The sequence below is a fragment of the Dromiciops gliroides genome, chromosome 1 (genome assembly GCF_019393635.1).
Source record: "Dromiciops gliroides isolate mDroGli1 chromosome 1, mDroGli1.pri, whole genome shotgun sequence".
NCBI lineage: Eukaryota > Metazoa > Chordata > Mammalia > Microbiotheria > Microbiotheriidae > Dromiciops > Dromiciops gliroides.
In genome coordinates this window covers 753,156,258-753,168,355 of record NC_057861.1, presented here as the reverse complement: position 1 = coordinate 753,168,355, position 12,098 = coordinate 753,156,258, and the positions used below count along the sequence as shown (strand labels likewise).

Genomic DNA, 12,098 nt, shown 5'->3' with positions numbered 1-12,098 from the left:
TTCCACCCCAAGACCTAGGGTTATACGTCCAGTGATTATAACCATGTGCTCTCATTCTACGTATCTTGTCTCACGAGGTTTATCCTTAGGATGCCCATTATCCAGAGCACTTTCAGAGTCCAGCTTTGTCATTTGGCAAGGGTCACCCATTCACAGGCCCCCCCAGTGTTGAGCCCTGTGACAGACCAAGGCTCCATTCTGCCTCACGCATCGCCAACGACATTGCCAGCCAAGTCCCAATTCCAAACTCTTTATGTGGGGGCTTGGCTCCGCTTCTGGACTAGTTGGAGCTCTCGCTGCCCATCCGACATGGGGTTCATTGGCAGAGAGGAAGCATCCATAGCGTGCGCCAGGACCCCTCAGAGTCACTTTGCTGAACCTAACCACACTCGCAGAGCTTTCTCTCCACCTCTCAGTGGGCGACTCTTTCATCTCATGGCACTGAGATTTGGGTGGGTAATTACAGCCACTGTTCTTTGTAATTACACACGTCAATCCCTGTGTGTGGAGGTGAAAACGCAGCCCACTGATCCCCTTCTGTTTTCCCTTTTCTTTTTTACTTTAAGGAAATAACCCAGACAGCATTTCCCAGTTCTTCACTAATATGCTGCCTCTGTTAATGTCATGAAAATCTTCTGTTTCCTGCTCGTTCACTGAAATGACTCTCACTCAGAGCCCCACATGCTTTGCTGACCCCGCTTCACGCTAGTTAGTGCCCCGGGTTGGGTGCTCATGCCCTGTCCCCGCCCGTCCCCCCTCAGCCAGGTGTGCGTGTTGAGGTTTTTGGTCCACATGTGCTGACTCGGGAGAGCTCTGTCTGGTCTGTCCATCTAGATGATGAGGTAACCGTGGGGAAGTTCTATGCCACTTTCCTGATACAGGACTACTTTAGGAAATTCAAGAAACGCAAAGAACAAGGCCTGGTGGGAAAGTACCCAGCGAAGAACACCACGATTGCTCTACAGGTGAATTGGCTTTTTTTCCCCCTTTCCCCACTAACCACTTTGCAAGCTTCTTCGAGGCACCAGGTAGCTGAGCACTCGCCATTAGCAGTGCCTCCAGGACTCTGTTTAAACTGAGCTACTGAGTGGATGGACACTGCCCAGGCCAGGGATAGCCATTTCAGGGCACTGAGGTAAGTGGCGCCGTTCTCTTCCACGGCTACTTGCGGTCATCCCAGCTGCTCGGTCCACAAGCTCACTGCAGCTGCGGGAGACCAGCTCATGAGCTCGGTCACAGTGGGGGCAGAGGGGTGGGTGGTGGGAAGGGAGCTGCGCTTCCATTCTGCTGCCTTGGCGCTGCTGTGAGAGAGAGCTTTCTCCCAGAGAGATGGCCACTGCCCAGGGCTCATGGGGGCTGCCAGAAAGGCAACTCAGAGTTGAACCAGGTGTTTTTCCTTTTCTTTATTTGTTTGGTTTAGGGTGCATCCCAGTGACATCCATCACCTCTGTGTGTGTGTGTCTCTGTGTGTGTGTGTGTGTGTGTGTGTGTGTGTATGTGTTTCTGTCTGTCCACGTATGCTCCACTTGGATGGGACTGAGGCTGGTGGTGCTGCTGCTGCTCCAGCATCTGGCCCAGCCACTGCCATCCACGCCCCAGGTCCCTGAGAAGTGCGTGTGTCCCACAGTCTCCTGGCACTCCTCTGACTCCATTTCCATGGAGGAAACTCAGTACAACTTGTATAAGGCTTGTTGGGTGGACGTCAGGCAAGAGCATCAGGAAGTGGCCAATTGGAGGCAGGCAGAAGAGATAGGAGGTAGATCAAGGCAGTGCTGGCACCAGGGAAATGCCCTTTTGCTTCTGCTCCCAAGGTTGATGGGCTTTCTGGAGGTACTGTCTAAGCCTGTCTCATCCCAAGCAACACGAGGTGTCAGGTCCTAGGAAGGCGACAGACACAAAGAAGCATTTCTTCTCTGTTTTGTTCAGTCATAAATTTTTTGTAGTAGTCTTTTTGGGTAATGTTTGGCTTCTTGGATAATATTGATAATCTTTAAAGGAATTTAGATTCTTCCTGGAGAAAATGCCTAGTGCTCTCTTTCACATAAGCTTTGAGAGAGAGAGAGAGAGAGAGAGAGAGAGAGAGAGAGAGAGAGAGAGAGAGAGAGAGAGAGAGAGAGAGAGGGAGGGAGGGAGGGAGGGAGGGAGGATGCGAGCGTGTGTGTGTGTGTGTGTGGGGGGGTGATTGCACACTGTCTCTGTTGGGGAAAGGAATATTGAACATTTCATAAGAGGGGAGATCATTGAATTCAGATTGAGTCTTGCACCACAGAAGGCAACTATGATGTTTCCTTCTCTAACCTGTTCACCAGGTGAATCAGAATCCTCCTTCTGACATTGCCTCAACCTAACTCTCTGTGGTTGTCACCAGGAAGCTTGTGTACCTTGTAGAGGGCCTCATTTACACGAGTGGGCCTCAGTCTCTCACTCTCCCCACCCCCAGCCTTAGGGGAAAGAACACATGGATTCCATAGGATCACAGGGTTATCGTGTTAGAGCTAAGGGCTATCAGAGGTCAGTTAGTCCATCACCCTCATTTTACAGATGAGGCATCTAAGGCTTATGGAGGTGACTTGACTTGTGCAAGGTCATACCAGTAGTGAGTGAAAGAGGCAGGATTGGATTCCACACCCTCTAACTTCAGACCCAGAGTTCTTTGTACACAGTGCCCTGCTTCCTAAGAAGGTGAGTAAGTCAGTAAACCCTGAAGAAGCACCTTTTCTGTGCCAGGCATTGTGCTTGGCAGTAGGCATGCAAAGAGAGGCAAAAGGCAGTCCCTGGTATCAAGGAGCTCACAGCCTAAAGGAGCTGAGAAGGGGAGGGGTAGGGCACCCCATGTGACAAAGTCCTGTAACAGAGTAGGAAATGGGGAGGTGCTTGCCTTGGCCCCCCTCCTTAAAGGGGAGGAGTTCTTGGGAGCCAGGGTGAGGATGGAGGGGCCCCAGAGCATTTTGAAAACTGTCCGGGCCCTTAACACTGAGGGAGAACGTGGTGAGGATGTTTGAACTTGAAGGAAGGATCCGATCTGTGGTTTTTCCCCCATCAGAAAAAAGAAGAAAAGTCTTCAGCTTACCTTGTGTTTGCTTGTGGGTGGAATGATGTACTTTTTTCAGTGCCCATGCTCATTCATTTTTAAAATGTTCTTAGGAACTTGGCAAACATCAGCGAACTTCCATATATCGCTGTGTAGAAACTGAGCACTTGTCTCATAGGAGTTTCCTGTTCCAACCTTGGGAGGTCCTGACCTCAGCCAGACAGGAGAGCAGTCTAGGCTAGCCTCTCCAAGTTCTAGCCCTTTACTGTAAAGAAAGGACCGGAAGTTTCTGTCCTGGATTGAAGGATGCAGTGAGGGTGGACACACCACTGCTTACAGGCCTTCTGAAATGGCCCTTACTAAGGCAATTTGGAAAAGGGGCCGGATATTGGCTCACCAGATGAGAGGAGAGCATTTTGAGTCGACTTTTATTCTCTTAGTACAGATGATTGGTCCAGAAAATGATTTTCAAAGAAAAAAATTCCCCATCAATAGTTGGTGTTCCATTAACAATATCTAACATGTACTTTGAGGTTTGTAAAGCATTTTACATCCTTTATGTCATTGGAACATCATCAGAACAAGCCTGTCCCATAAGCATCAACCATATTTATTCACTGTCTGCTATGTGACAGCCTGTGCTTAGCCCTGGGGTTCAGAAGGCAAACAAATGAGAGGGGGAGCTGAGGCCTCCTTATCTGGGCCTTCGTGGTTAGCCAGCTTAATCCTGCACGTCCTCCCTTCTCACATGCCTCTCTGCCTCGCCCTATTGCACCTTATGTTCTGCCAGCCCCAGGCCTTGGTCATCCCTACCATCTGTCTTCACCACACCTGCTCATGGAAGGCATGCAGCAGAACTGCCTGAGTGCTCAGAAGAGTTATTTTATCTATTCTCTTCTGAGGTGTCTTTGCTATTTTTTTTTTTTTTTGCAGGGCAATGAAGATTAAGTGACTTGCCCAGGGTCACACAGCTAATTAAGTGTCAAGTGTCTGAGGCTGGATTTGAACTCAGGTCCTCCTGAATCTAGAGCTGGTACTTTATCCACTACGCCACCTAGCTGCCCCCACATGTCTCTGCTATTTTTATTCTTCCTCTCAGGATACTCTCTGTACTTGGACTTCCCATAGTGGCCATTCCAAACCTTCTCTTCTCTCCTTAAGCTTTCCATACTAATGGAGGCAAAAGAGCTTCCCTCTTCTCTTCTGGACTCAAGACCATACACACCCTAGTCTCTCTTCTTTGCTCTAGTCTATGACAAAGAGGTAGCTCTCTTGTCATCCCTGAGGGATAGCCCCCTCTATCTCACATTTCCTCCCTCTCAATTATCTCCCCATAAATTTCAATCTCTCTCTGTCTACTCAGGGCTTCCTCCTCATCCCTAAAGAGCCTTTACTTGCTCCAACTAGACCCTCCAAGAGTCTCCCTGCAGCTCCTCCCTTTCTGAGCCTAACTCCTAAATGAAGCAGTCTGCATTCATTCCCTACATTTCTCTTCCCATTCCTTTCTCAGCCACTGGTGACCTGGCTTCTGACTCTTACTGAACTGAAACTACTTTCTCACAAGTTTACTAGTGAGTCATTCATTGTTAAATCTGTGACCTTGATCTTCATCCCTCTTGAACTTGGTGCAATATTTGACACTGTTGACCAGCCCCTCCTTTTAGTTACTCCTCCCCCTGATCTTTTGTGCCACTGCTGTTTCTTGGTTCTATTCCTACCTTTCAGACTGCTCTTTCTCAGTCTCCTTTGATGGATCTTTATCCCTGTCCTGCTCCCTAATCATGGGTGTCTACCAAGGTGCTCTTCTTGATCTCCTTCTCTCTCTCAATGCCCTCTCTTTAAAACAAAGTTAAATATATTTTATTTCTCCACGATTAACATGTTAAACAATTTTAATATTTGGTTTTTTTAATGTTTTGAGTTCCAAATTTCTATCTTTTCGTCCTCTCACCACCCCCAGATGGTAGGCGATCAGATATAGATTATATACATGTTCAGTCACGTAAAATATTTTCGTATTAGTCATTTTTTACCAGAAGACTCAAAAGCAAAAGGATGAAAGAAAATGAAAAATAGCATTCTTCTGTCTTTATTCAAACAGTATTAGCTCTTCCTCTGAAGGCAGATAGTCTGCTTCATCATTAGTCTTTTGGGATTGTCTTGGATTATTTTATTGCTGAGAAGTCATTCACACTTGATCATCTTACAACATCGCTGTTACTGCATAGGATGTTCTCCTGATTTTGCTCACTTCACTTTGAATCAGTTCATGTAAGTCTTTCCATGTTTTTCTGAAATCATCCTGCTTGTCATTTCTTATAGAAAAATAATATTCCATCACAATCATGTACCACAACTTGTTCAGCTATTCCCCAATTGATGGGCATCCCTTTGATTTCCAGTTCTTAGGCGCCATAAAAAGAGCTGCTTTAAATATTTTTGTATGGATAGGTCCTTTTCCATTTTTATGTCTTTGGGACATAGACCTAACAGTGGTATTGCTGGATCAAAGGGTATGCGCAGCTTTGTAGCCCTTTGGGCATAGTTCCAAATTGCTTTCCAGAATGGTTGACTCATCTCACAGCTCCACCAACAGTGCATTAGTGTCCCGGTTTTCTCATATCTCCCCAAAAATCCATCATTTCCCTTTTTTGTCACATTAGCCAATATGATAGGTGTGAGGGAGTACCTCAGAGTTGTTTTAATTTGCGTTTCTCTAATCAACAGTGGTTTAGAGCATTTTCATATGACTATAGATAGCTTTGATTTCTTTGTCTGAAAATAGCCCATTCATATCCTTTGACCATTTATCAATTGGGGAATGGTTTGTGTTTTTATAAATTTGACTCAGTTCTCAGCATATTTGAGAAATGAGGCCTTTATCAGAGATACTTGCTATAAAAAACTTTCAATTTTCTGCTTTTCTTTCAATTTTGGTTGCATTGGTTTTGTTTGTGCAAAACTTTTTGAATTTTGTATAATCAAAATTATCTATTTTACATTTTTAATGTTCTCATATTTTCTCTGCTCCTAAATTCTTCCCTTATCCATAGATCTGACGGACTATCCATGCTCTCTTAATCTGCTTATGGTATCATTCCCATTTTGACCTCATCCTGGTACAAAGTGTGAGATGTTGGTCTATACCTAATTTCTGCCATACTATTTTCCAGTTTTGCCAGCAGTTTTTGTCAAATGAATTTGTTCCAAAAGCTTAAATCTTTGGGTTTATCATATACTAGATTATTATGGTCATTTACTATAATGTAATAATATACACCTAATCTCTTCCACTGATCCACCACTCTTTTTCTTGTCAAATACCAGATTGTTTTTGATAATTACCACTTTATAATACAGTTTGTAATCTGGTATGTCTGGACCACCTTCCTTCACATTTTTTTTTCATTGATTTCCTTGATGTCCCTGACCTTTTGTTCATCTAGATGAATTTTATTATTTTTTTCTAGCTTTTTAAAATAATTTTTTGAAAGTTTGGTGTGACACTGCATAAATAGACTAATTTAGGTAGAATTATCATTTTTATTTTATTGGATTGGCCTACTAATGAACAATTAATATTTTCCAATTGTTTAGATCTGACTTTATTTGTGTAAAAAGTGTTTTGTAGTTGTGTTCGTATAGTTCCTATGTTCATATAGTACTTGGACTTATCTTGGCAGGTAGATTCCCAAGTACTTTATATTGTCTACTGTTACTTGCAATACCCTTTCTTGAAGATAGAATGAGCTCTTCTGTATTCAGTGATCATTTCTCTGCAGATATGGTTCTTGTATTAACTAAGCTAACCCTACTCTTTCTCCTAAGCACCATACTCTCAGATGCCTATTGGATACCTCTACTTAGATGTTCTTTTTGAATCTCAAACTCAGCTTGTTCAAAACAAAACTCATTATGTGTGTGCGTGTGTGCACGCACGCGTGCACACACGCACACATGCACACACGCAATACACCTCTCCTCCAAATCTGATTTTTAGTGAGGGCACTACCATTGTTCTACCCATTCAGGTTATTAGCCTTAGAGTCTCCCTTGACTCTTCCTTTCCCCTTGTTCTCCTAACCAAAGAGGTGTCAAGTCTGGTGGATTCTCCCTTCATGGCATCTTTCACAGCCACTCCAGTTCAGAGCCTCACTTACCTTCCGCCTCATTGAACTCCTAGCTTCCAGCCTCTCTTCCTTCCAATCCATTTCCCCCATAGCTGTCCAAGCAATATTCTTTTTTTCTCATACTATTTTATGTTATTTTTCCAATTATATAGAGAGATAATTTTCAACATTCATTTTTATAAGATTTTGAGTTCCAAACTTTTCTTCCTGAGAGCAATTAGGTGGTGCAGTGGATAAAGCACTGGCCTTGGATTCAGGGGAACCTGAGTTCAAATCTAGCCTCATATACTTGACTCTAGCTGTGTCACCCTGGGCAAGTCACTTAACCTTCATTGCCCTGCAAAAAACAAGAACAAAAAACAAAACAAATTTTTCTCCTTCCCCCCTTTCCTCACCCCTCCACCAGACAGCAAGCAATGGAATATAGATTATATGATACAATCATTTAAAAAGTATTTCCACATTTGTCATGCTGTAAAAGAAGAATCAGAACAAAGGGGAAAGCCATGAGAAAGAAGAAACAAACAAACCCCCGCAGCAACAAAAGTGAGCATCGTCTGCTTCGATCTGCATCCAGACTCCATAGTTCTCTTTCTGGATGTGGAGACCATTTGCCACCATGACTCTTTTGCCAAGCAATATTCTTAAAGCATAATCTCAAGGTGTGTTCCCTGTCTGCTCAGGAACCCTCAGCTATTGTCTCTAACTGAAATACTCCTCGGCTTGGCATTTAAAGACCTTTCTAGTCTGGCTCCTCGTTCCAAATTGTTGCCTGTTAATCACCCCTTCACTGAACTGGCTTCCTTCCTGTTCTCCAGACTTGGTCCTGCCTCTCCTGCCTCCTTAGCTAGCATCCACTCTTTCCTCACCTCTGCCTTGTAGAAGCCTTTGCTTCCTTCAGAGAAGGTTGCATGTCAGTTCCAATGGGCAGCCTTTCTTGATCTGCTTAATCTCTCCTCAGATTATCCTAAATAAACTTCCATTTTACATGAGGTACCCCCTAAAGAGAATGCAAACTCTCTGGTGACAAGGACTATTTTTGGTTCCATCTTTGTAGCCTCACTCCCCAGCTCAGTGCCTTTTATGTGGTAGGCAATCAATAAATGTTTGTTGAATTGGACCAGAGGCCAAGAATTTAACTGACTTGTTCGTGGTCATATGGCTAGTGTCAGAAGAGGGATCGACCTACCCTGTTGGACCCCACCCCCACTCCACCCTGCCTCTCTGAACAACCTCCGAAGCTGGTGTCAATACTCTCTCTGTCATGATCATCTGTCTTGTTTTCTGTGGATAATGTGGCCGATGCCATGGGGGTTGACACCTTGGATGAAGTCCAGTAAGACTTCCTACTGATCCAGATGAGCTCATTCTAGTTTTTCAAAACTGAAAAGACGACACTGGCTCAGCTTACTCCAGGCTTCTGCCACCAGGCTTCCTGAGTCTGGACAGCACATGGAGTTAGCACTAGATGAGAGGGTATAGGGCAAAGACATTTCCACACCTATTTAGCAAGTAAGACATTTTTCCCTTGCCTATTTTATACTTTGCAGGTTATAGAAAAGAACTGTTTGCTATTCATTAAAATGATTCCATTAGAAAGAAAAGGATGTGCCTATGATTTATGTTGTGTCCACAGGCCACAAAAATCAGTTGTGATCATGATCTAAATAAATGATGAAAATTTGTTTTGGCTTATAAAAAAACCAGAAAGCATACTGACAAATCATATTCTACTTTTGGCCTCCCCTGCTCTAGGAATGACTTTAAATTTTGTTTGTTATTTAGAATCGAATTAGCATGAATTAGTATTTTTTTACCATTACTTGATGGACTATGAGGTCACGTTGTGGGTGTTAGGGAACATGGTAGAATCAAGATGGGAGCAACAATGTGGTGCTCGGAGTCAAGCATCCAGGAAGAGAGCAGGTGAAATGTGGTGGGAAGCGGTCACTGGAAAGAGGTGATGTCCAGAGAGTGAGTGCGTGTGCGGCTGGCGTAGTGCTGGGGGAGGGGCAGTGTGCCCCAGGTGTCTGTGGATGCTTATAGGTGTGTGGGCATGTGGATGTGAACCCAGCAGACATCCACGACGGGTGTGGTTGGTCTGCCAATGTTTCAGTCTTATTCCAGGAGAGTTCTCAAATCTGTGCTAGCTGATTCCTGGGGGGGAGCCGCACAACAAAGTTTTAGCCCAGATGCATCCATCCCTTTCTCCTGGCCCAGACCCATTGCCCTATTTCCTCCTCCTCCTGTATCATCATGGGGGTAGAAGCAGCGCCTCTCAGCATCCTCTGTGAACCTGGATGAGTGTATAGTTTCCATTGTTTTTCATCTTCCTTACCACCACCACCATCATTATCATCAATAACACCCCTTTCTCAAGTCCCTGGGACCAAGAAGGAGAGAGAGGGAGAGGAGGAGTCGGGCCTTTGTTCTGTCCTCACCTCCCACTTGCCATCCAGTCTTCTTCTGCTTTTGCCTGGCTTCCATCGCTGCTGCATTTGTGATCCACAGGGCTCCTCGGGGAGCCAGTAAAGTAAGCTCATCAGTCAAGACCCTTGGCTGTTGCTTCAGCTGCGTCCAGTCCATTTCACAGCATCAGTGGTGTTATTTTTACTCCTCATCAGACCTTCCATACAAGAACATGAATGCAATATCCAGATGCGAATTAATTTAATAAATCATGAATGAGAAAAGAGGAGGGTGGAATGCAGATTTATCACAGCCTGAAATTTTTTGTTTGATTTTTGTAAAGTTTTTGGGGTTGGAGTTTTTGTTTTGGGGTTTTTTGTTATTATTGCATTTTCCTACATCGTCCAAGAATTTCCTTTCTGCAGAAGATGTGCTGTCTCACAGGATCTGAGGACACTGTCTTGTCCCTTGCCCACACAAGGCAGTAGAAAGGCTGTCTTAAGGACAGAACCCCCACTGGGGTGTTGTTTTGGAGTTAGGTTGCATCTGGAGCCCCTTCCTGCTGCCTGTACACAGTAGATTGTGTGATGGAATCTCGGCCAGCTAGGCAGACAGAGGGGACCTGTGACATCCTAAGAAGCCAGTGCCTCTCCCTGAAAGGCCTCTCTAGCAGAAGACCCTGATCATGTCTCCCGAAGGAGGCACATTTGCTCAGGACAGACAGGAAATGGGACCCCCATGGCACCCAGCTGCCCGTTCCTGTCTAGTCATCATAGCACTCCAACGTAGGGGTCTTTCTTTTCTTTTTTTTAAAGCATGGTCCCGTCCAAAGACAAAGCAGTCATTTTCCCTCTAAGAGGAGAACAATACTAAAGATGAGATTTCACTGGCTGATTCGTTTGTTTCAGATGCTTGAACGGATGCTTTAGAGTTTTCTGCCTGAGCTACATCATCACACTCGTTAGCCGGAAGGCATTTGTGGCTAAGGCCTTGAAAGGGAGAAGGCTCAAGCGGGCTTCTTTCTACTGAAACGGCATTTCAGGAGAAGCGCAGGAAAAAAAACACCCACATCCACAGTCTGATCCCTTCCAAGAAAACCACTCATCCGGGAGGTGGGAAACGGTGCTGCAGCATCTGTCTGTGGGAGCCACGGCCACCGGGAATGCACATGGCTACTCCTTAAAAAAAAAGGAGGAAGGAAATATGCAAGGCTCAATAGCTTTGCCCTTCAGAGCAGAAACCCAGGGAGAGAAGAGAAAAAGGGGCAGGGGGTGGACAGCTGGCCCGAGGAAAAATGAACACAATGTCAGAAGCTAGTTGGCCAATAAGGAGAAGGAGGGAGAGACATACATGCACACACACACACACACACACACACACACACACACACTACACACAGACACATGCATATACACACAGACACACACACATGCACATACACACACACACACACGCACACACACACAACCCAACATGTGTCTGCTTTGGATGGGCAGATGACTACATTCTCCAGTCTTTCATGCCTAGTTTGCTTGAACTCCTGAGGACTGGCGGGCCGCCCTGGTCTGAGCTGACAAAGCTATTTTTGTAGACTTCTTTGCCACGATCTACCTTTCATCTGGGATCCTCCTGTGCTGTCATTCAGCACAGCCCCCAGTGGGACTACTGAAGGGAAGGAAACACAGATGCACCTAAGTCGTACCCACAAACACACACGCCACAAAGAGAATGGCGACACCTCAGGTTTCATCCTAATGTTTCCGTAGGAAATGTCATAACACGTAAACGCCATCTAGCATTGTTCATTTCTCGTCCAGGCTCAGCCACTTTGGTAGATGCCTCTTTGGGGCATGTGGACTAGGTTCAAGGATATTGGGGAGTCAAGAAACCTGGGTTCTAGTCCCAGCTCTAGCACTCATTTGTTGCTTGACGTTGGGCAAGACATTTAACCTCTCTGTGCCTCAGTTTTTCCCATCTATAAAATGGGGATAATAATATTGACCTACCTCACAGGGGTGTTGTGAGGAATAGCTAACTGACTGTAACGCACTTTGAAAGTGTAAATGCTTATTATTAAGAATAGATGAATAATAACGTATGCCTGTTTACTACCAGAACTTGGAGAAATCTTTGTTTTTATTTAAGTCCTTTTTCTGTCCCAAACCATTGTCATCCATGAAGTAAGGGAAATCTCCCCTTTGTAGGGATAGGAATTAGCCAGGAGACATAAAGATGCTGGCAGAGGGCCACCACAAAGGTGCTTTTTCCATTTCTAAGATTCCTAGATTCTACTTAACACAGAGGTGCTTGGCTGTCAAGCTCGGCACCTCTCCAACAGACAAAACAGAGAAGTAAACACAGTGTTAGGGAGTCCCAGGGTCATTCGGTCTTTGAAATAATGAGCAGATTCGGCGGTACAGCTCCATGGATGGGCCTGGCATCCAACGATAAGACTGGGGAGTGCAGGTCAGATGCTGGTGTCATGTAACTTTGTTTCTCAAAAGCTGGAGAGAAAGAAGCCCTCTCAG

At 45.0% G+C, this 12,098-nt stretch overlaps 1 protein-coding gene across 9 annotated transcripts in view; it reads left to right on the top strand.

Annotated features, from left to right (window-relative positions):
* CACNA1D (calcium voltage-gated channel subunit alpha1 D) overlaps nt 1-12,098 on the top strand; it is a 355,589-nt gene that overhangs the window by 325,956 nt on the left and 17,535 nt on the right. For all 9 annotated transcript variants that reach the window (XM_043981543.1, XM_043981522.1, XM_043981527.1 and 6 more), the window contains one exon: nt 835-965. In XM_043981543.1, the coding sequence (XP_043837478.1) occupies nt 835-965 (131 nt within the window). The remainder of the gene's footprint in view (nt 1-834; nt 966-12,098) is intronic.